The following is a 25,280-nucleotide window of genomic DNA, read 5'->3' on the forward strand; positions in this document are numbered from 1 at the left end:
TTTTTTGAGAGCCCCAAAGCGCGAAGCAAAACGTAACTACTCACTATTTGCATTTGGTGCATGCACATAATTAAAAGCCTGAAAGATAAGACGTGCAACAAGAAGGGGAAAAAACAAGCGACGTTTCGAGCAAACGCCCTTCGCCAGACTTCGCCGTGTACATATAAGCCTGGTGATGGTAGGAGATGGTAAAAGCCCAGCGCCCCAGCTATGGTAGGTCGGTCTTAGGAACACAGTTCGAATTCATCGCTAAAATATAAAAATATATAAAACGCGAACAAATCTATTTACCGAAGTTACCGGAGTTACCTGCGGATTGCGAGAATAATAACAATAAAAAACAACTAAAGATCACAAAATGAACTTGGTTTCTTACGTGTTTACACAAAGGGACGCGCATGCGTACTTCAATGCAATAGTAAGTTGTAACCTGCCCCTTTAACGCAGCGTTTTGGCAAAATGTTTCGACAGTCATCACGAGATTCAGTGAAGTATGCTATGAGTAATAAATATTTGATATGACTCAGCTTCAGGCACAAAAGCAAAAAAAAAGAACGACGAAAAAAGCCACTTGCCTTGGAGTCCTCCCACAAGAGCAGCCGGAACCTTTTTGCCAGCGCTCCTTGCCGACGATAGTGAAATAGTGATAAGGGTGCCCGAGATAGTTTCAGTGAAGTGGTGCCATCTAGTAAGAGCAAATCGCAACGGTCACCATGTTTGCTTCGAGATTAGGCGTAATATAATTATTCATTTATTTATTTATCAACGTTACACAGGGGAGTGAGGAATTAAAACAATAATATGACAATCAAATAAACTGAGAGCGATGATCGTAAGAGTTTGTTAAAAAAAGTGAGATATCAGTGATTGATTTATTGTATTGAAGCGGGAAGGTGATTCCAGTCGTTTGATGTGCGAGGTAGAAATGAGATGGTGAAAAAATTAGTATTATAGTTAGGTGTGCTATCCTTATGAATATGATCGAGGTTCCTTGAGGGTTAAATTTGTATTTACCAATGAATTTGATATCTCGGCGGTGGGTGAAAGAAAAAACTGATTGGGTTTGTGCAGTGGTAGTAGTACCTCACCGCTGTTTGTCATTTCCTAGGTTAGCTTACAAGAATGTTTTTTTTGCGAACAAATATCATTTTTCAGCAAAAGAAACAAAAATGAAAAAAGAAGGTATATTGCACTTCGAAGGGCTGCGATAAGCTTTGCGCTTTGCTATATCGGTTTCGCAATAAGTAAGAGTGCTCAGACGAAGGCTAAAATCCATACACACCCAAGAGCTCACGGTCACGGCGCCTTCACTGGGTTGGATTGCACTGTTTGTTAATTGCCCCGGCACCGAAATACGACGATCGCCGTGACGTTGTGCTTTTGGCGCTACTGGAAAGGACGTATAGTTTTGTTCTTGCAAAGCCAATGGGCCGAGAAACCGAGGGGAGACGAGAGGGGAACGCCAGAACGCCGTGCTCTGGTTGAACTGATCAGTGGGTAGACCTAAAGCTAGCTGCCTTTGTCTCCACTGCACTCGTCGAACGCGTTCATATGCAAGAGCCAAACGCCGGACGCTGGCGTTCTGCGTTCGACGAGAGCAGCGGAGCCAAGCCCAGAGCAAGATGGCTGCGCCCAGAGTCGCAGACGTCTATGGTTTCGGAATGCTCGGAGCGCCACTGATGCCACTGCCGCCACTGCTACTATCTCGGGTGGAAAGATAAGAGCGTTTGACGCAGCTGCGGGCTGCGCAGGCAAGATAGGAGCGTCGGAACCGAGCGCGTAGTACTTGTGGGGCGTATCAGCGGTGGTAGAGGCGCGACAGTGATTCACTCTATTGGAATTTTATTTTTCCTCTCAACATCTTTGTCCCATGTTCAGCTAAGGTGAGTTCGTGGCGAACGTTACAGTTAATGGCGACCATGTTCTCCGCGGGTTGCGTGTGAACGCACTTGATCAAAGTTTAGGTGGGAGCTTAGGCTTAAGGCTGACATACGTCTTGGTGATCGCTTAGGCCTGTCTGGGGTTTCGACGGTACAGCAGCGGGATTTCTCAGAACTGTCTTTTTACGAGGGTCAGGGGCGCTCCGTGGAGAGATACCGTGTTTTCCGGGCAGCAGTCCGCACCCGGTGTACAAAGCGCGAACACGCACACGCACACGCACACACGCACGCACGCACGCACGCACAAAAAAAAAAACATCGGCTGAAAAACAAGGAAACAAATAAAACAGGCTTTTTCTTAGCTAGAGAGGTGCGTAGTCCGCACGTTAAACTCACATAGACAGCACACCTTGACAAATACGTGCTTAATTCGTGCAAAAAAACGATTGATCATACTATCATTAGCGTACCTTTGTATTTACAAAATAACGACCGATCAAGATAAACTCAACAAATAAACGTATAGTCCGCAACTGTATATTTCCCACACCGCGTAAGATTTTAAACCATAAAACATGTATATAGTTCGCGCAATATTACAAGAAAACCTTTTCTTTTTTTTTTTTCTGGGGTACACATGTAGTTTTTTGCGTGTTTTTGATCTGACGAGTACGAGGCGTTACAGTGCCGATGATGGTAGTTGTTCTGCGTTCTGGGTAAATGGCGAACTCGAATAAGGGGCCTTACAGGTTGGCTTTCACTGAATAAGCTGGGCGAAAACCTTTCGGATACTCTAAAACAGGGATCTCAAAACACGCGGGCCGCATGCGGCCCGCAAGCAACCGGCTGCGAGTCTTTGTTCCCACGTCTCGAGCGCTAGAAATGGCATGCGGCTTATTAATATCGTGTCACCGATTCATTTCGGCTCGAAACGTAAACGTGCTTTAATTCGTATTCACATAGTTTATGCTGTTTTGTTTTAATTTGTCTCGTGTTTCGTTTTAATTTTGCTTCCCAGTCTTTTTGTCACCTCGGCTGCACGGACTCTGGCTCAAGAGGAGCAATTACCAGAGGTAAAGCTATAAGCTCGTAATTCTCGCCTTCAAAAAAAAAAAAACAAAAAAAAAACATTATAAATTTACAAGTGTTTTAACAAACCGCCGCTATGAAATTTGACAAGAAAGCGATAGCTGTCGTATTAAGAGAATTTTGTTTTAGACATGTTGACTTTGATTAGTTCCCGTGTGAAATGAGCAGCGGGAACTACAATGTGGTTGTTAACGGTGGCGAAGCGGCGTCATTTTAATCATTTTTACTAGATGACTTAAGGGGCTAAAGTAGTCCTCTAAACAAATCACACTTAAAGACGTTACAAGCAGAGAGCACGAGGTTCCGTCTCTATAAATCCCCCCCGGCCGCTTTGGCCTTCAAACTTTCTAGGAAGGATACCGGGCCCCCACACTCAAATGAGTTTGAGACCCCTGCTCTAAAAGGAACATACTTTCAAGGACTTGCGCACGCGCACGGAGAGATATCAGGGGATAAAAAAAAAAGCAACATGAATGGCATAAAGGACAGGGACGGAAATATGTTTTGTCCTGTCCCCGTCCTTTTAGCCGCTCCATGTTGCTTTCCTCTATCATAAAAAATATGTTTTTGTCTTGTCCCCGTCTTTTTTGCCGTTTATGTTGCTTTCCTTTATCCCCGTAACTTTGCCAGCACGCTATAATTGGTCGAGAGATATCCGCTATCGCTAACTTCCTTCTTTCGCGCCGTCTTTGGTGGGATTTTCGCCGAGTTTGTTTCGATGAAGTCCGTCTCGGTCAATAGCACTGATGCATACCTTTAATTTAGAGGCAATACACGGAGGTCGCTATACCTATACTTTGTTTCATCTTAAGGGGTAGTGCAATGAGTTTAGTGTTGGAAAGAATTGTCAATTTGTATTTTTTGTATTTTTTATCCAAGCAGAAGTGACCAAAAAACGTGTCACCTTGCCCCCCAAAATTGCTATTCCGGTGCGTAATCGCAAAGAAGAAAACGAGACATTTTCCGATCTGCAGCCGCTCGTGGTGGTTAACGGAACTGATGTGTGGAGTACTCTGGGGGATACACGGAAGTGAACAAAACGTGTCCCGATCCGCTGCTACACTCGCCGTCACCCCCGTGGCGAACCGTCTTCTGTGTCGATCGCTCGCTGCGACCTTCGACGATGCTAATCCTTTAAAAGTCAATAATCGCGGAGGAAGCGGCTGGGGTCTCTGAAGAGAGAACCCAAAGAGAAACCACATGATTCCCCAGAGTACGTCACTCGAAAGGCGACATGGAGAGTTGAGAGGCACACTTTGACTTTCAATTTGTTTCATTTTCTTCTACATAACTAGTGCTCGCAAGAGAATACGGTTGTCTGTTCTTCGTTTCATGGGTGACACAAATTCATTTCCGTTGTTAATTGGCCAAAGTCTGAAAGTTGTTGCACCGCCCCTTTAAGTCTAGACGCAGCAGACGCTACAAACTGATGGAACCAATCAGACGGCTTCAAAAGCGCTCCATCATGGTGCTCGTTATGTTTCTGTGCGTGCTCTATTACCGCTGAACCAATCATAGCAAAAACGGCCCGACTCGCACTTTTGTCACTGCTTGATATGTCCCATTAACTCGTAGCGAGTGTCGTCGGCGCTTGTACTAAAGCTGAAACGGTATATAGACGTGTCTGGATTTCTCTCCGCATATCTGCTTGCTCTCGTGTCCCATCACCCCATATTTCATATCTTGATTAATAAATTTCCTCGTCGTCGTTTTAATGCGACCAGAAGTAACTTAAAAACTTCGTAATGCTACAAGAAAAAAGAAAAAAAAAAAAGAAACGAGTGCACGTTGAAAAACGAGGGCACGAGTGTCTGTTAGAGACCCCGACAGGCCGAGAACGTCAGGGATGAGTTTCGCTTTCCCTGCCACCAGAGTGCGCAACCTACCGTCCGTAACGCTCCGGCATCTCGTCAGCTTCGACCGTGCCCGCGCAACCAAGGCACGGCGGAAGGCAGCGAGCGCGTGCTGGAGGCTGGGAATTGGAAAGAGGCCCTGTCTTTCTCTTACTATCGCTGATTATAGACGCTTGCAAACACGCCTCTGGTCGCCGCCATCTTGCTGCTGGTGTGGGTAGATCATCTGATAGTCAAGCATTGCTGAATGAGTGAGTACGCCTCAGCAATGCTTGAGTATCAAACGATCGCCGCCATCTTGCTGCTGGTGTGGGTAGGTCGTCTGATAGTCAAACATCGCTGAGGGCGTGGGCACGCCTCAGCAATGCTTGACTAGCAGACGATCGCCGCCATCTTGCTTCTGGTGTGGGTAGATCGTCCGATAGTCAAACATTGCTGAGGGTGTGGGTACGCCTCAGCAATGCTTGAGTATCAAACGATCGCCGCCATCTTGCTGCTGGTGTGGATAGGTTGTCTGAGAGTCACACACTGCTAAGGGCGCGGGTACGCCTCAGCAATGCTTGACTAGCAGACGATCGCCGCCATCTTGCTGCTGGTGTGGGTAGATCGTCGAATAGTCAAGCATAGATGAGGCCGTAGGTACGCCTCAGTAATGCTTGACTCTAAAGCAGACCAATAATCGCCTTCTGCACGCTGCCATATTTGTGTACTCTGTTGTGGAACTCGTTTGGCCATGCGCAGTCGCTTTCGTTTCGGGAATATGAGACTCCGCGTCTGCGTCTGCGTCTGCGTCCGCGTCTGCGTCCCAGTGTCTTGGCATTTTTCGCCTGTGTGATAAGCGATAAAAAATATGTATAGACTGAAATAAGTATTATTTATATCTTAGGCACCTTCATCATGGTTCCGGAGATGATCCTGATAAAGGATGTGGAAGGTGCCGACTTTTCGGAGCCCGTGTGCTTCGTTGAAGCGGTCTCACAGTCGCTGCGCTGCGCGATGTGCGAAAATGTGTCTCCAACCATGAAGGAGGACAGTCACGGACACATGTACTGCATCTCGTGCATCAACATGATCGAGGAAGAAGGCAAATTTGTTTGCGAGAACGATGGGAACGTTGAACGGATCAGCGAGGTAAGGCGAATAATATTGCTGCTCTCTAGACTCGTCTTGCGGGTGGCTCATAGGTTGGTTTATTTCGTTTGGTAGGATACAATTCCACAGTTGCTTTGTGATGAATAGACGCGTCTGTGTAGTGTTGCCAAAGCACACCAAGACAAACTGTTTTGGAAGGTTAAACGCTCGCGCACTGACGGCAGCGTTCGTAATTTAAGAAACAAATGATCTATGGAACTCCGGAGCATGCACAATTGTGAAAAACCTAATTGCGCAGCGATAAGGATTGTGAGTTTTTCAGACAGTTCATGTTGTGGCACAACAATAAACTGTAAAAATGTTTCGATTTGTTGCAGTATCTTCAGCGATCTGTGAAGGAAAACCAAAACAAGATCGGGTGGTGATTATTTTACCAGTTATTTTGACCGATTCCAAAACATCTAAACAGAAAAAATACGTTGACACGTACTCTTGCACAACATCTGGCGAAGCAAAGTAATTTTTAATATGTTATAGAAAAAGCTCGGCCGACGGTGCATTTTATAAAAGTAAAATCTCCGACGACGGGGCGACGGGAAATCCCTCTCCCGGTGCGAAAACGCCGCCCGGCGCCGCGCCGGGATTGGGGAAAAGGCGGCTGTGTGAATAAAGGCCCGTTCACACTCTTGCGACCTCTACCTGAGTTCCTTAAAACTTCTTAAACCAGAGAACACACTGGCGCCATCTATTGGGAAGCAGTGTAAACTCGGCGGTCCGGCATATTTTTTTTTCTCGCGCATTATCCTTTCTTTTTTGGCTCGAAAAACTTTTGTCAATGTTATAAACGAGCCTTTCTATGGGTATTACGCACGTTTGACCTCGGAAATCCCGCAAAACCTTCTCTCTTGTGAAATGCAGTTCCAGGGTCACCGCATAGATGGCGCCACAATGTCAGTGTGTTCCCTCATTCTAAAAACATTTAACAAGTTTTAAGACATCTCGTCTCTCTCAGTCGTACTCGGTCGCAAGAGTGTGAACGGGCCGTAAGGCCTTAGGCGTCAATCAGGATTTACAGTCATCGTTTTCACCATACCGTTTTTTTTTGTTTCGATATTGACAGGTTTCCTGAACAAAATTTTACGATTAATAACCCGAACGGCGTGCTCTACCACCAGATTTGTAAAAACTGGGCTGGCCGTAAACATTAATTGCCTAAATTTCTTCAATATAAACATCAGCCCTGAAACGTTTAATTAAAAAGCTATTAGTAAATTTTCGTTAATTAGTCATTTTTAGTCGCATTCTTTTTTTAACATCATGGGTGTATATCGCATCTAAATAGCTTTTATGGCCTATTTCAGGCCCTTGCTTAACGGCCTGAAATATTTTTACATAATGTTGTAAAACAATTAGGTGTACATTTGTTACTAGTAGAACTCAAGATACTGTATTTCAAATACGTTTGGTAGTATTTTGCTATCTTGCAAATACATTTCGTCTAGAGTATCTGCTTCTTTATCTTAATTACATTTCTCACCATCTTGTACTCAGTATCTTAAATACACTTTTCAACATTCGAAAATGTTTGTCGCCGGAACAATCCGCGTAACTAGAAATCGTCAAACCCCAAGGCAAAGCTGAGCCGATTGCAGACTTGAACGCTACCGACCAAACACAGTACAGGAAACAAGGCACGAGAAAACGCAGTCCCCGAATTGCCAACAAAAGGCTAACTGGATCGCCCCATGTACGCCTTTGTGTCGTCCTGTCCACTTTATTTTTCAAGTTGTCTTTGACTGTCAAGTTACGCTTGGAGCTAGCAAAGTGCTAGTGACGTCATCGGCATTTTACACTTTTTGTCTGAAGCTAGAGTGGTCTCGTCAGTGTAAGATTGTGACGCCAACGCCTGGTATGGTCACAATGAACCATTTTCGGAAATCGCCGGTTCTGGGAATTTTGGTATGAAAATGTGCAAGCAGGTTTCGAAGTGAGCTGGAAAACTCCCTCGGCCAAGGAACTTAGATGTTGCTGCTTTTATTGAGCTCCAGTGACCTAGATTGTGCTTCCCCGATTGGATCCCAAGCTCGTCCAAAAGCGTTTCTTTTCTCTCCTTTCGACCACTCCATGGCCTTCGTTGCCCCTGTGCCACTAAACTTGCAATCATCATCATCGTCATCTTCAGAGTGCGCACACTGTTTCGTTCTCAGAATCCCCCAACCCAGTTTTTCTCCAGGTGGAGCCAGGAATTGAAAACGGTTTTGTGAACACTCTCTTGTGTTACTTGTGTTTCTCTCTTAACCTTCCTAGTATATTTTTTGACAGTTTGAAGATTCAGGCGCCCCCCTCGCCCTTGGCTGGGGAGACAAAACACTCGCGCTTTTAGTTGTTCATCAGCGACAGAGGCTGCTGTCCTCCAGCCGATGTTTCTACTGTGCGTGAATGTTTGTCATTCACCCGCGTGCTCATCACCAAGTCTGGCTGTATGATCAACTTCTAGTTCGGCTGTTAGAGATCTGCAATGCCGGACTATGCTTCAAGGTGTATTACGAAGTTACATCGGAATGCGTCATGAGCCCAGCCTATCGCCAAACTAAAGCCCGCCAGTTGCCATGCCTACAATACGTTATTCCCCCTTGTTCCTTAAATCTTTCGGTAACCATTATGTTGCGTATCCTGAATTATTTCAAAGTTAACTGCGATTGCAGCAGCTAGGTCGCTTCTTGAAAGTCATAGAGGTCACAGTAGAATGTGATTTGCAGCGAAGTCATCACAAGTAGAGCACCTCCTTTTGGACATTTCTTTCTTATATTACCAACTTGCCACCTACTTGCCGAGTATTTTCAAATCCAATCCAATCACTTTTTCAAAGTATTTGTACTCTACTGAACATATTTCGTTGTAAAAATATCTTAAATACTACTCTAAATACATTTTCAGACGGGCATTTAATATCTTATCTTAAATACTTTTGTTGAGTACTTTACACAAAACTTTTACTACGTCAATACAACGCCACACTTCCGATATCGCCATAAGCCAAGGCCTGTTTCTCTTTTGTTCGTTTATTTGCAATGTTAACTTTTTCGGCTGCTATGTACAAGCGCACCGATCAAAATGATTAAATGGGAAGTGTAATTAAATAAAAGAAAAAATAAGATATACGTAGTACCAAGTTTAGTAGGACATACTTCTTGGCGTCTTCAATAGCCGTTTTTTTAGTCCTGAAACTTTCATAATAACTTGCAAGGATTTAGGGACTAAAATGAGTGACGTACGGTAAAAGTTACGGAATATCAGCAAATTCTATTGGCTGATTTTGTATTTTCTGACATGCTGGCTTTTGTTGCTCAACTTTTTTAGATGCGTCAGTCGACAAGCGCATGGGACCAAGTTCTTCAACTTGTTGTCAAGTGTCCGAAGCACAAGTTTGGGTGCAAATTTCAAGCCAGCGTAGAAGAAATCCTGGTACGTGATGAATATAAAAAATCAATAAAACATTTTATTTCACTGAAGAAAAGACACACATAATAATGTTCTTAAGGGTAGAGAAACGGGGTACCCTTAAGCTTGTGACGCAAAAAAAAATCTAAAAATCTAAAATTGTTTTTTTTTATACATTGTCACTATATAGCTTTATAAATCGCTAATCATCACATGCCGTAAAAGACAGCTGGTGGTCAGGCACCAAGGGGTACTGATATAACTACTTTTAGAACCGTTCCGCATGTATATTATTATAAATTTGAAGCATCAATGGTTCCGTAACTCTATGTCCCATCAGGCTATCAATTAAGCAAATGCAAAGTGAATGATGTAATTTGCTCTAAAGTTAAAAGCGTACACAATAATATTTTTTAAATTTTAAACTTTTTTGGTTACTTGTAAACAAACTTGGTTAACCAAAAACACAATTTTAACAATAGCACAAAAAATAAAAAACAACGTGAGCGCTCCTGGAAAGCTGATTTTGTCTGGAGAAAAGTTTGCATTATCCAACCTCATTGCTATGAATGTTAATGAAAAAGTACATCTGTTCTGGGTTCTAGTGCTCTCAGCAATTCGAAAACGCACCGAAAACAAATGTACTAGACAATCAGCTAAAACGACTATGAATATTTGCTTAACCGTCTGCACCAAATATCTCGAAGGTGAATGGAAAATGGCAGAATATTTGCGACACCTTGTTATAATTAAAATATCTGCAGCCGATATCTTTAGACAATGTGCACCAAAGGTTGCTTTGGGCATTCAAGTGTTTCATTTTGGAAGATACAGATACCCTTTCTTTAAAAAAGAAATCTAAATTCCTGCAACTAAAATATATTGTTTAATTCCTAATGAAATCACAACAGTTAAAAACTGCTGTACAAAGAGCTTTATGTTCATACAACATATTGAAAAAGAAGCCACTTAATCGTTGTCCAAGTTTATTTTGATAAATATATACGTTGATTAAATCAACGTTTAAGCAGATGACATTGCAATCGGAAACAGCAAGGAACTACTGCATACTTACTGAGCCAAAATTCTGTTAGTGGCTCTTTGTATTACACAAAGCGAATGCTTCTAAACTTCGTTTTATGATAACGTGACCAGAGGCAAGCTTTGTGGCCCATGTAAGCCAATCAGGACGACGGATCGAACCACGTGACATTCCTTCACGAGAGGAGCACGCTACGATATAATACGTAGTCAAGATTTCCTCTCCGACGTTCCGATTGGCTTTCTCCTAGAGGCCGAGGCTATAGCTTTCTCCGTTTCCAAGTGATGCTGAAGAAAAAGGGTAGGGTTGCCTTTTTTACTTCCCCTCCAAGGCTTTTTAGCTATTCAGCTGTGGGGGGTAAAGTCGGGAGCACAACGACGCAAATCATAAGCGCTGGCATCGGTCCCCGAGAGTGCAGGGAGAGGGAGCAAAGAACAATTGTGTTACTCATGAAGCGTTCCGGTATCGTGCACTACGCTCCCGGCACTCTTCATCAGATAACTTAACACGTGGCATAGAAACTTGATAGCAGTTCCTGGAATGAAGAAGCTGGCGCCAGTCCATTTTTAAGCCTGGCGGTTTTCCAAAACCTTACGATGAAAAAAAAAAAAAAAAGCGCACAAAAGCCTCGACAAAAAGAAAAAAAGAAGGACTCGTACGACAGACAAGCCCTTACTCACAACTGGAGGTTTAATAGGACTTCAGGAAAACCGAATCGTTCCTTCCTCGGCTTAACATGCACTGTCCAACAGCCCTCCCCCTCCCCCGTTATAATTTAAAGACGAAAAAAACTTAAACGTGCGTGTGGCACTGTCGCCGATAAGAATGCTTCTCCAGCATCTGTCAAAGCAAGTGACGGGGTGGCTTACGCAGCAATCACCCAAAGTTTTGATATTGGAAGCCTCCAAGACCTCCCGCGATTTCTGCTCTTTAAATCGTCCTAAAATAATGGTATTTTCAAACACGGGAGCGCACCCAGAACTGCTACAGTGGACCGCTACATGGCCAGACGTAGTCGTACGAAGAGACTTGGAGTGCTCTATACTGCATCCGCTGTTTCGTGGTAAAGCTGTATGGGCCAAACGGGACATTGATGAGAGACTGAGGGAGCACTGCAACTTTCTTCGTACGATACCGTCTGGTCGTTTATCAGTACACTGCAGTAGGTGTGGGTGCGCTCCCCGTGTTTGAACATGCAAATATTTTAGGATGATTTCAAGAGCGGAGGGTGCGGGAGGGCTTTGAGGCTTTCTATAGCAAAACTTTGGGTGATGGGTGCAGAAGCCACCGGTCACTTGCTTTGACAGATGGTGAGGAAGCATTCTCATATGTGACAGTACCACGCGCAGGTTTTTCCGTTTTTTGGATTATAACCGGGAGATGGGTGTGTGTATGTGTGTGTGTGGGGGGGGGGGGGGTGCGATTGAACGGGGCATGTGCAGCCGGGGAAGCGACAATTCGGACTTTCTGTACTCCTATTGAACTTGCAGTTGTGAGTAAGCGCGTCTGTCGTATGTGTCCGTTCCCTTTTTGTCCTGGTTTTTTGTGCTCTTTTTCTTTCATCATAAACCACTACCAACTGGCCCAGCTTTGAACCCTGCTGCAGTTCCAAAACCTCCCATACTCACCGGAATTAGGAAATCAGCGTTGATCACGTGGCCGTTTCACCAGCCAATCCGCGTTGAGTTTCGCGGTTGATTATTCGGTGCTTCACGAAATCCGGCATACCATATCTGACGAGACAAATCAAATCAAATGTGTTTATTTTCCACCTTGTTAAAATACAGATAGAGGGGCTGTGGAAAAAAAGCTGCGCTTAGCAGTTTGACGAGCCCGCAGTCCCTGTAATAATGGCGACTAAGCAGCACTACGGTGGGAAGAATTAACCTGCATAAAAGGATAATAACAACGAAAACGCAAAGGTATAGAGGCATACAAAGCAAAAATCATACTCCCATGGTTAGACATTACACGGAGTTCACTGTGCTTACAGGCGAATTAATCAATATGCATAAGCTGATAAGGTTTAATAATGACGGAAGTGTATAACACAGGCATTCTTTTTTGTAGTTTAAACGAGGTGTAGGTACTACCGAATTCCCTCCATGTCTTGTAGTATAGTTCAATTATCTTATTAGTAGTTGTGCCAGATTACGTATATTATCTTTATATTCATCTGTGCTTTTAATTTATACCGTACACTCAATGGGTATTTATATAGGTTGTATGTTGGGATCACGTGAGAATGATAAAAAAAGATTGCACATGACTCTCTGTAGGGCACGTTGTAAATATATCGAAGACATTTTTTTTTGTACCAAATAAACACGTTGTAAATTTGAAAATGTGGTGGTCCCCCACACTAGTTGACAGTAATTCGACTTGGAATAAAACAGTGAATTATACAAAAATAACTTGATTCTTGTTTAAAGAAGGTACCTAACACGACCTATTACTCCAGTTATTTGAGCTATTTTGCCTACTCAATAGTTTACGTGACTATCCCACGACATATTTGCGGAGAACACGACACCGAGACATTTAAAGTGCTGCACAATTTCTATTGGACGGGAATTAGGGACAATACCTATATGCACTGGAATTGGCTTATTTTTTGGTTTAAATATTACTGCTTTTGTTTTTAATTCATTTATTTGCATGTTATTAGATTTTGACCAGATCTCCAGTGCTTTCATTGTGTGATTACATGTATCTACCAATTCCTGGACACAAATTCCAGGAGACAAAGAACGTTTCAAGTTAAAAAAAAAGCGGAGACGAGGGGAGGAGGAAAGGGAGGAGGAGGGGCATACCCTCCCCTCCGCACCTTCACCTCCTCCTCCTCAAGAGCTGCGCTCTAGTTTCGTATTACAGAGGTTTGTAAACGCCTTTCTTTTTTTCTTTTTTTTTTACCGATATTTAGCTTCATTACCAGACATGCCAGGAAGATTCGCGGAAACCTTGTGCGTTCTGTGGGGAGCTGATTGAATCCAAAGAGCACGCTGCACATATAACGGCATCCTGCCCGAAGAGACCGGTGACCTGTCCGTTCTGTAAGAACGACATCGAGGAATGTAATCTGGTGGTAAGGATTTTTCAAGTATATTTTTGGGTGTTTCTTAGTTTGATACTACTATAGTCCTTGCATATGGTTTTCAGGGTTGTGGATCCATAGTGAGTGCACTAAAAAGAGATTAAAGGACAACTTTAAAAAAATCTGCCGGGCAGGAAACCGGTTCTGTTTCCTCCTCTCCATTCCCTCTCTCCCCCCTCCCTCCGGAGCGGCCCACTGAGCTACTCACTACAGAAAGGAGGAGTGTCTCTCTCTTTCTCGAGAGGAAAGGAGGAACTGAGGAAATGAGGAGAGTTTCCTCCTTTCTGGCGGCACGTCGGCCTTTAAACGGTGGTTCTGCGAAATAGACGAGAAGCAACAAGGAGGTGGGGGTGAAAGAAAAAGGAAAACGACATGTGTATGGTGCTTGTACCAACAGTATTTGGATTAGGAAAATCCGTGATAGAAAATGTTTGCTTTTAATCTGAAGAGATTAATATCAATAAAAAAAACAATGAAAGAAAGGCTATTGCGGTCTGCGCAGATAAGTAACATGACCAAGGGGACATAATAGAGGAGGATAGTCCTCACGAAAAATCAAATATTTACCTGAAATCTGTGAGTGACCTTTTTAATTAGTGAAATAAACCTTTGTTTTCAATTAGAAACTTGCTGAGCGCTATCATAAACCACAACATTTTCAAGTTTAGAAACATTTCAAAGACGTGGCAAGCGTGGAGGCAAACTAAAGTTGCCACTCGTGCAATAGGCCCAAGGCTGGCTGTGCGAAAACCCGAATGACTACACCATGACGCGTTCATCTTCTTGATCCTCTGCGTTTTCGGAGTGATAACTTTAGCGCACCGCCGCACTTTGCGCGCGCTGCAAATCTTTCTATAAGTTACTGAGCCAGGAGTTTTCGATGACGCTCAGCGAGCTCCTAATTAAAATCAAACGTTTATTTTTGCTAATGGAGTTGTTAATTCTGAAATGTTAGTTTACTATCTGGCATATCGTCGCAATTACCCCCCCCCCCCCCCCTATTAAGTCCCCATAACCGTAAACCTCGCCTGCACAGACGGCACTAGTGTACCTTTGCAGTGTGTTGTAGCGTCTTCCCAGCTGCACCGCCGTATAGGGTCGCTAGAAATCTGGCACAACCTTGGATTTGTTTTCCCAAGTCATCCGCAAGATATACGTTCCGGGACTTCATTTGTTGTCACTCAATAAGTCAATTTATATTTAGTCGCAGATCTCACGTGCGCGTACATAAAATATAAATCCCTCACATCTAGCGTATGCGGTTTGTGAGCAGGATCGCGGCAGAGCTTCGTCAGATTTAGGCAGTTCAGAAATTCGCATATATACACCATTTACACGGCAGTATTAAGCTACCTTTAGCTGAGGTGCCCTAGTTAATTAAGGAACCTGTATTAAATTTCGTTCGGTATCACACGGTTACCAAAATAGAAGAATGATCTATGGACATGTAGTATCATGACCATAACCTTTATGCCTGGCGGTAGCTTGCGCCACGTAGCTTAACACATTTACATCTTCTCAGGGCTTATGTTGATTGCATTCCTTCTAAAACCGCAAGGCTCGGACCAGTGAACGTGAGCGCCATTCTTCTTGGTGCCGCTGGGGCTGGCGCCACTAGCAGTTGCTCCCGAGCTCACTTGTCCGACTGGCCCGACGTCGCGAAATTGTCCTGGGCGGGAGAGTCGGGCTACTTGTCAGCATCTCAAGAATTAGCTTACAAGGGATCATCGCGTTCGTGGTAGACATTGCTACTGTAACCACGGTCCACGCCGTCGCTGCTGCTTGGTATAGACCTTGCCAAACAAGAGCGTGTGGGCGGCCGCCGGTGCCATTTTGAGTGTTCGTGCGTGTGGTGCGTGCTTCGCTCGCTTTCCAAAGCGACGAACACGCACGTGCTGTGCCGTGAAGATCGCACGCTGGACTGTGTCTTTGTAAACAGTAGAAAGGTATATACTTGGGGGCAACTTTCTGTGGCAATAGAGCCAAAGCTATTGGTACCTTGCGCTCGCACAAATGGAGCGCCGATGAATTCTGTGCATACACACTATTTACATCTAAAACGCCCTCAAGGTTAGCCCCGAGTATATCGTGAGTTTGTGTCTCTTGTTAGCATATTTAGTCACGTTCGTGTTAAAATTATTTCAAACTTTGTTACTTAGTAATATGTAATTTCTTATAACGACTCAGAACAGCGCACATTTATATATTTGTAATTTTTATTTCGAGTTCATGGGTCCTAGGATACTCCCTGTAGCTCCGCCGTTTGAGTAAGATCTATACTTTTTTTTACAACAGGGACTTGCACTAAAGGCACTTCAATGCTGCAGTTTGAATGGGGTATTATATGTTGTATCCCAAACTTCCGAATCTGTCTATAAAAAAAGAATTATAGACATGGCCTTTCTTTCCTTTCCCTTCATCTTGTTTGTACAATTGTAATGTTAGAGATATTGTAAGCATGAATTATATATTTACATCAGCACATAAATAAAATGTTTAAAAATACATTATTTCTCACTTAGATGTAGAGCTAGTTCAACTTCAACTTCAACTTTATTGTTTGTCTCCAGGGGAGAGGGGGAGGAAGAAAAAAAAAACTGTTGTCGCTTGACAGAGTTTCTTCTCTCCACCAGCAACGAGAGAAACTGTTTTTCATACTAGTGACCTGTAGAACAATATTTACATATAATCAAAACACAGATTTAAAAGAATTGACGTACATCACGAACATTTCTTGCAGGTCGGAGGTCCCATCAAGAATGGGCACAAATAACACTAGAGAAACAATGATCGAATATCCTTTCTGCTCACACTCATCAAATCCGTGCCCAGTCTATGTGTTTTGTTTATAATATTAGGCAACGAGTACTGCAACATCTGGAGGAGCCTGTTCTCGAGCGAGGCGTTGACCATATGTCAACACAACGGTCTGCATATGCAGGCTCTCTCCGCTTCATATTGGCGATTGATAGAAAAACAAGTTGATTTTGCCTTACAGACATTTGATATGTTTGAAGAAGTTTATAATTATAATGCTCTGTAATTGGAACTATATGAAGGTTTTTGAAAAGTTGTATTGCGTGAGCGTTGAACTCCGCATTGCACATAATTCGAATTATTTTCTTCTGGAGAACACGCAAGTGATGCATATTTGTAACCGTTGTGCTACCCCAAACAAGGAAGCCGTAATTATAGCGAGAGTAAAAAAGGGAGTTATAAAGAAGAATTAAGACCGAAAGGGGTAAAATGTGACGGGATTTATAAATAATGCCCACAACTTTTGAAAGTCTGCCAGCTATGCATTGCACTTCGGCGTCCCAGCTCATGTACTCATTAAATATCACACCAAGAACCTTCACATTTTGTACAAAGTCAATATTTTGTCCTTGGAGACAGAGCCCTTGAGTAGATGAAAACACTGTATTTTTGGATAGAAAAAGTATTGCTTTCGTCTTATCGGTATTAATTACTAAAGAGTTCGAGATTGTCCAGTCGCTTATCCTCTGCAAAACGCTATTTGCCGCACAGAAAACCTGGTGCACAACTTTCTATAAAAAGAATAAACTGGTGTCGTCTGCGTAAATTATAAAATCTGCACTGTCGTCTATATTTACTATATAATTGATGTATAAGTTGAACAGAAGGGGTCCAAGGATGCTCCCCTGCCCCCCCCCCCCCCCCCTCCCCCGTGATATCAGTTTCTTTAAGCTAGAGCGCTGACTGTCGATCACGACACACTGATGCTGATATTTAAAAAAAAACAAAAAAACTCTCGATCATTGCTGAGGCTGTTCCTCGCTCCCCGTATGCATTTATTTTTGAAGCAAAGTTTTATGATTTAGACGGTCGAAAGCCTTTGAAAAATCAATGAAGACCCCCAAGTTAATCAATTTTCTTTCGACGTTGTTTAAAATTAGTTCCTTCTGTTTTAATAGCGCGAGTTCCGTTGAATGCCCCTTCCTAAGACCAAACTGGCAAGATGTTATGATAGTGTTTTTCGGAGAGGGTGTATAACCTGGCATGCATTATTTTCCCTAGCCCCTTTGAAAACACTGGAAGCACAGAAACAGGTCCATAATTTCCCAGGTGGTTTTTATCCCCAAACTTAAAAATTACCGTAACCTTTGCAGCTTGCATTTTTCTAGGAAAAGGGCCATTTTGAAGTCCCAAATTAAAATATATGTGTTAAAAGAGGAGCATTTGATTTAATACATGTTTCAGAGGTTTCATTTGAACACCATTTATGTCAGTACTTTTTCTATTTCCAAGGTTCATAAAAACTGATGCCACTTCCTCCGCTTCCGTAGGGGCGAGAAAAAGTGTGTCAGAGACACCTTTCACAAATGGAAATTCATCGGCAGCGTTACCATTCTTTACAATGTTTACGGAATAGTCATTAAATATTTCAGCCAACGTCAAACCACCTCTCGTCTCTTTCTCTCCCCCCCCCCCCCCCCCCCCCCCCCCGATGTTAGGCTTCATGACTGTAAACTCGAAAAGCCCACGCCGCAGAAATGAGTTAAGGTTCTTCCATATAATATCAATTCGTCGCTCATTTTCAAACGCAGCATAAAAATACGTACGCTTAGCCTTACGCAAAGCACTTGTCACAGCATTTCGCTGCTTTTTAAATAGCACAAGTACACCTGGTTTCCTGAATTTAACGAATTTGTTGTAGAAAGCGTGTTTTTTACTCATCATTTTGATCATCTCCTTTGTCACCCGAGGCTTCCGAGCCTTCCTGTGGGTAAGTTGTTTTTTTTTTTTTTTTTTTTTGTATGGGAAACTCTTTTTATATATCTTAATCTTAATAAAGTAATCATATGCCTCGTCCGCTGAAACACTGGACAACACCGTGCTCCAATCAGTGGCAAATCTCAGCTTCAAATGCATCTAGATTTTCTGCATTGATATTTTGATAATAAACTGGGCAGTCATCTCCATCTTTCTGTATCCCGACTTTCGAGTCAACGCTAAGAGTCCTCCTTGTTTTTCAAGATAACTCTGGGCTCCATAAAGAGCTGTCACTACTTTAAAATTCAAAAGTCAAACTGGAAACAAAATAAAAACATGGTGCTCGCAAGTTCTGAAGCTGTTGATATAAAAACAAAAAATCGCCATAATAATAACGGTTGGACGTTTGACTAAATTATCCGCAATACTTTTCTTCCCAGGATCACCTTGATGACTGCGACTGTCGACCAGCGAATTGCACTTACTGCGGCAGACCTTTTGATACGTTCAAAGAAGTAAGTAGTAGGTTTCTAATGGTTGGATATTGAGATAACTGTTAAAGATAAATAGAAAACCTTACATAGGCCAAAAATCTGCTCAGCAGAGCGCCTGTGCGAATTCCCGTTCGAAACGCCCTTAGCACGAGATTCGAGTCTTAATAGCGGCCATTAAAGACAATATATTACAATTTCTGTTGGTAGTTACTTTTAGACTACTATATTACCTGACTCTAAATAAAAAAACAGAAAAAAAGATGCTCTTTTTTTTTTTAGGAAACCGACTCCCAATTTGCTAGTTTTTCGAAATATTCGTTTTTCGGACACATGTTGCGCATTATATATTCAATGAAAAATATTCAAACTATTTTCAAAAGAAAGAGCTTAAGTGGAGCTTTACGGTTATGTGAAGATTGTAAAAATACGTTGATTGGGTCACACAGCACAGCTTGCTGAACTTCGTCAAATATCGTCACAGAGAGACGGGTTAACAGTTAAAAAAAACAAAAAAACAAAAAAAAAAACTTTAAGGATCTTAGGACATAGACGCTTAAATAGCATAAAAAAGCCTATGTCTCCAGTGTTCCCAAAAAGATATATTGATATAGCGTAAAAACAAGGGAAAAGGGATGGAGTGAAATATGGTGCCCCCGATAAGCTGGAAAAACGTCAGTTTCCACCTTTGCCGCTTCAATGGTTCATAACTTGAGAACAAAAATCCGAACAACTCGCCGTTTGGGTCTCCTTTTATTATATTAATTGCCCGAGAACGTATAGTTTTTTGACAAAAATTAAAAATTTTATCCAAAATTTGTGTTTGAGTTGAGATGAAATCACCCGAATGGAGTGAGCGACCATGCAAACTTCACGTAGATCAAGTGTGGTTTTACTAATTAATGGTGCTATTATAAGCACCATCTGCTATTTTAACGAGCACTTCAACGTTGGGACAGCTGCGTAAGCGCTAGCAGATGAATTTTAATTGAATACACTGAACGACTGCTAAATACTGTACTGGAGTACTGTAAGGTTTTACATGATCGTTTTTTAACAAATTTTATATAACCAGTTTGAGACGGCTCAAAAAGAGAAAAAGGATAGCAGGAGCTGGATAGAGAAAAAAACTTCAAACAATACCTTCTGGAAAGATTAATGCTTGGAGCTGAGGGGTTACCTCAAAAGCCATATGTGAAGGTAGGAAACGTTTTAGGGAAGTAGTAGTGGAAAAGTTCGACCCAGGTCGAAAGTAGCGTGTACAAAAAACCGCGTATAATATTTTAACATTTTTGACCGCCTTGGCTGATCCGAGACAAAGTGCCTGCCTACGTATTCCCAGGTGGCTGGTTCGAATCCCGGCCGAAGTGTGCCCAAAACCTGACGGACCTTTATGCACTAACTCATGTTTACAAACAAACCGGAGCGCCCCTAGCGGACTCCACCGGCGCCGCGCATGCGCGATGTGGGTGTGGGCAAGAAGCTTGCCGTCGCCCATAAACAAACCATTGAAATGCGATGTTGTCGGCGTCGGTGTGAGTCCCCCTGCCCTTTTTCGTGTTCGAATTGTAGATTCTACGTCTTCCTGGCGATGTCTGACTACTTGAGCGGCCTCAGCGAAATTACCGAGGCTCGTTACGCCGCAAAACTTCGAGTGAATAATGTGACATGCGGCGATTCATTCCGTGTGGACGCCGCAGAATGTACGCTAAAGCTTGATTCGCATGATGAGATTTAGCTCGCAATTTTCAGTCGGGACGTCGATCGGGCTGCAAAAGCGTGAACCGTAGCTGAGATGGTCGACGTCGATGCTGAAAATCTCGAGCAGAATCGGACCAAGGAATCAGGGAAAACAAGTCGGTGATGGCCACTGGTAACAATTATCAATACATCCGTCTATCTACTGTTTACATCGAACCTGCTTACCAACCTTCAAACTTGAGTATTTTGAGGCCTGCGCTTACTTCTTATCGCAGGTACCGGGCCCACGTTTGGTCTACGGGCCGGTGTCGTCTAAAAGAACAGACGACAAGCAAAAACGTTTGAAAGAGCAGACGACGGTTCGAAGAGTCAAGCGGCCCTTTTGAACTTGAAGACGCGCCGAACGTGGTCCGCAGGGCGTCCGTACAACTTCGCGGTTTTTCGCCGTTCATGTTAGAACGAAACAAATACATTTGATGACCAGAAGTATCCGTGAATTCAATCCAAACTGCTTCCCGCCCAAGCAATCGTGGTCCGACGGCGTCTAGTTTTTCCTTTTCACTGCACATATCCACCTTCTCGGACGAACTGAGTACATGAAAACTGGCCTTCACACCTATCTCGACTCTTTTAGTACAGCCCCAGTTGCGGCGTTTTTACGAGAAGGCAGGTTTTTCTCAGGTTCCTTTCAAAACAACGCGGCAATACACGTCAGGCATGGGGACTTCTGCCCACAGCCCCAGACCGGAAGTGCGACTGACGAGCCACCACCGCGCCGTGACGTAACAGGGATGAGTTCGTGTATTGCGGAGAATGCGACGTGCAACCGGGGTTTGGGTTGCGCCGTCGAAAGGTCCCCGGAAGCTCGAAATTAACCCTCAGTCCTTCGTGCGGCGGGTCAAATAATCGTCGATTATTTGGCAGGTTTAACTCCCTACTTTTTCTTTACTTTTTTGTACAGCTTCGTGATGTGCATCTCATGGAATGCCCTCGAATGCCGATAGACTGTCCTTACAAACATCTGGGATGTGATTACAAGGTAAGATAAAAAAGTATACCTACAGTTATAAAACGTGCTCCCAACGGCCTTCAGTTCAAAACTGTCCAAATTGGAAACATCCCAGTTTAAAAATAAAACTTAATGAATATTTAATTAAAAAAGTTTGCACCATCTTGTAGCTGCTGCGCCAATTATCCGAGCTCGACATAGCTGAATTACATTCTTGAGCATGCACTGGACACGAGGTCTGCGTCATCATTCGGCGATGACTCAAATCCAGTCCGATGCTTCGTGCTTAAGAGACGGAGGCCTCCATTGGTTGCTTTCTAGGAATTTGAAAAGGGTTTATTTAAGGTAGAGTGTGCTGATTTCCGACAATCCCTGGTTTAGCAGACGGTCAATGAACCACGTGTAATGTAAGCATAATTTAAATTTAACTAGACTGCAACCAATACTTTTTTTGGTCATGGCACGGGGTAAGCTTTATGCACGTACGTCTGACTCTCTAGTGTCCTTTACAAACGATCAGTTCTCTATAAACACTGAGATACTAAATTTTTACCTATACACCGACTTATTATAACGAAAAAAAAGGTCAACTGGATCCGTGCTTGGTTTGACGAAGTTGGTTCGTCATATTGAGCAACAACGGAATACATGTAGGTAAACTGTTGTAGAAAGCCACGCTGTGAACTTTTTCCCCATCATTTGTATTTACATTAAAATAAATATATTAATATTTGTGTAAAATGGGTTTTTTAAGGGACCCAGGCAGGAAATATTGACTCACACGCAAAATAGCACGCACATTGAAATTCTTCTGGAACGGCTGAACGTCATGGACGAGGCATTGCAGGTAAGGATCACTAATGCACATTGTTTACTGTGCGTAGTCAAACTAAATAAGTAAAGTATAAAAAGGCGGTTCTGAAAGAACGATGGCCGGAAAAATGTGCGCGACTCTCAACTGAACGTTTCCTCAAAACATCTCGGTCAAGTAGAACCGCATACGCCTTCTCCACTGTTCCCGTTTTTGATTAAAATTTTGATATTATTGGTTATGCAGTGTCGAGCCACGTTAACCATTTTATAAGGAATGGCGGCTTTGTTTTATGTCTTATGTGACGGCTGTTTTTGAACAAAAACAATTTACAACATAAAATATATCTTAGGTAGTTGTAATAATATGGAGAATAGTAGGGGCGCGTGGCTCGAAAATAAATTGTATTTATTCAAGACGATGTTTTTGTGTTTCTGGACAAAATAAAAGTATAATGAATTGAACATGATTTTGACTGATGTTTTTCTTTTAATTTTTGTATGTCAGGAGGCACGAAGAGAAAATGCTAAACTTGAACAAAGAGTACGAGAACTGGAAGACCGTCAGGTACGGTAGATTCTATTTATAATAAAAAAATCTAGTTCAATATGCCTTGCAATTGTTTTTAACTTTAATTGTGCAAATAGCGGTTCAAACCAAATAGCGCGGCGTCATTCATAACCTTCAAGGTGCAAGGGAAAGCCACAACAACCGGTATTGTTAACGCTGGTAAAGCTAGGTACGACAGCGCTATTCGACTGTAACCAGCATTTGCACACTTCTACTTTTATCTGTACTTCAGCGTACTCTTAATAAAATGGAAGATACTAAATATGTGAAGTTAAAGGTCCCGACGGGTCTCGTTTCAGTCTGAAGCAGATCAATATTCTGTGGATATGCGAGACAGCATTGATGTTAACAAGCATGATCTGGAGGTAAGCGAAAACGTGTGCGCGCAGTCTGGAAACAAAGTATGGGTGTTGCATGTATACCTAGGGGACTTAGGCATTCTGAAATTCCGTAGAAATATTCGTTGTGCACTTTACGCGTAATCGGAAACCACGGCATACAGATGTTTAATTTATTTGTGTACTTCAGGAAGGCATGACTCTCGGAACGCATACGACCCATGACAGATTAAGTTAATCCGTCAGCTATTTAACCTCCCCTTAGCGCAAAAGAAAGCAAATATGTTAATAAAACTTCGGCAGCGTCTTCAAAAACTTATATTGCGTTTTCTTTTCAGAATATTTTAACCAGCCTCATCGGCCTTAGTAACGGTTAGAAGTAATTTTTATTACTTCAAAAAGTAATAAGATTACTCTTGTGATTACTGCCTAATAAAAGTAATGAACATGATTACAAAATTACTTCAAAAAGTAATCAATTACAAGTAATTTGATTACTTGTGATGCGTACGATACAAGTCTGAACACGACAGCGTGAAAGAGCTCTTGTCGCAGAAAAGCCGGCGTCAGTGGCGTGCGCTAAAATCCAGTATTGGTCGATAGGGTCGTGACGTCACAGCCACATGACATCGAGCGGGAATTTCTACGAACGCTCACGTGAAACGTGACGTCACGGGTGAAATGAAAGTGATCAAAACGTGACATGTAATGCGAAGTAACGGTCGCCGCGTGCCTCAAATATTTTCATTTTATAAAGTGATTCATTTGCCTTAAAGAAAAATTTGAATTTTAGACGGGATTCGAACCCATGACCCATCGATTGCGAGCCGGCTGGGCTACGCAAGGAATGCTTGCACGGCTTGGGAACGAGCGGGAGGCCACAGCCAGCGACAGGACGATCCGAAGATGCGATTGCATCTCCGGATCTGGGAGCGCACTCCCGTCTCTGAGCACGAGAAGCGAATGAGAAGGCTTTGCGAACGGGACCCGATAACGCTATCGCGTTCCACTCTTAAAGGCGAGCCTAAAAGTTCTCTAATCTTTTTTTTTTTTTTTTTGATATGAAACTTTAGCTTTGTACGACACGGACTGCTAGGCGCGGACAGGCGTACGTGTTTCTTTTTTCGTCCTGCTTTGTTCGCGCCTTTTAACCTTTTAACCTTTTAATCGATATGAACCGACTAGCTCCAACCAAAGTTTTATTTACAGTCGGGTCCTTTTTTGCCAAAACCAGATGTCGGCACTGTGCATGCGCAGAAATGATGTTTACGCGAAAACAGCGTTATGCGCGTGCGCCGACGTCACCGCCACCGCGAGGCGGCACGACGTCCGAGTCGCGTGTTCGTGGATACAAACTTTGGGTAAAATACCGCGCTCTTGAAGGAGACATATGTTCTAATTTGCTGGTTTCTCTTTTTCTGATAGATTCTCAAAGGCGATGTCCAGCGGCTGTCGCAGGAACCAGTCACTCGAAGAAGAGAGGAGGAACTCGGTGAACGCCTAGAAACGTTTCTTGGGCCTTTTGAACACCTGCTAAACGGCCTACGTGACGTGGACCAGGCGTGAACAGCTCTTTCACTTGTTCTTTGATCACGTCGGTCTAGGCATGCCATTTGCTGCGTTTACACATGGACGATTTCTTGTATCAATCACTGGCGATAGGCCAGAAAGTTTGATTAAAAATGAAGTTCTTCCGAACGTCGTAGCTCTGTCGTGGACAAAGACTCGTTGTCCTCCTCAGGCACTGCGACAATTAGCGGTTGTTTGTTTAATGGGCTGGCCAGAAATTTAATCAGAATCCCATTGAGCGTGCAAGTTTGTCATTGCAACCCTGCATCCTGCATTGCGAGGGGATAGTTTTAGATTTTAGAGTGTCACCGACTGCCCGATCGGTTACATGTGGTTGATTAACCGCGTTTACAATACAAGCTGCAAGGAAGGGACGAAAGCGGTGATCGTCTGCAATCATCTCCCATCTTCCACCTTCTTGTCACGGGACGATGCAACGCATGCGCACTGGCGGCCAATCTGCGCAGGTATCTGCCAATCAGCTGCAAACGCTCTCCGTGGTTTTAGTTACTCCTACTCTTAAATCTGGGTTCGATAATAATGTACAATTGGCAAGGACCTCTATC

At 43.1% G+C, this 25,280-nt stretch overlaps 1 protein-coding gene across 3 annotated transcripts; it reads left to right on the forward strand.

Moving 5' to 3' along the window:
* The first annotated feature begins 1,750 nt into the window (after nt 1-1,750).
* LOC8053923 (TNF receptor-associated factor 5) lies at nt 1,751-24,843 on the forward strand. 3 transcript variants are annotated; one of them, XM_040220916.3, is made up of 11 exons: nt 1,751-1,883; nt 2,899-2,953; nt 5,709-5,953; nt 9,275-9,379; nt 13,321-13,482; nt 18,666-18,740; nt 21,379-21,456; nt 22,181-22,273; nt 22,745-22,804; nt 23,107-23,172; nt 23,939-24,163. In XM_040220916.3, the coding sequence occupies exons 3-11, from the start codon at nt 5,720-5,722 to the stop codon at nt 24,110-24,112; spliced, it is 1,047 nt and encodes a 348-aa protein (XP_040076850.2). In that variant the 5' UTR covers nt 1,751-1,883; nt 2,899-2,953; nt 5,709-5,719; the 3' UTR covers nt 24,113-24,163. The 3 variants fall into 3 exon arrangements, with proteins under 3 accessions (XP_040076850.2, XP_029836797.3, XP_040076851.2); XM_040220917.3 differs by lacking the exon at nt 23,939-24,163 and adding an exon at nt 24,571-24,843 and having other exon boundaries at nt 1,752-1,883; XM_029980937.3 differs by lacking the exon at nt 2,899-2,953 and having other exon boundaries at nt 23,939-24,128.
* The last annotated feature ends 437 nt before the right edge of the window (nt 24,844-25,280 follow it).

The sequence above is a fragment of the Ixodes scapularis genome, unplaced genomic scaffold, assembly GCF_016920785.2.
Source record: "Ixodes scapularis isolate PalLabHiFi unplaced genomic scaffold, ASM1692078v2 PGA_scaffold4__175_contigs__length_147842914, whole genome shotgun sequence".
Classification (NCBI taxonomy): Eukaryota; Metazoa; Arthropoda; class Arachnida; order Ixodida; family Ixodidae; genus Ixodes; species Ixodes scapularis.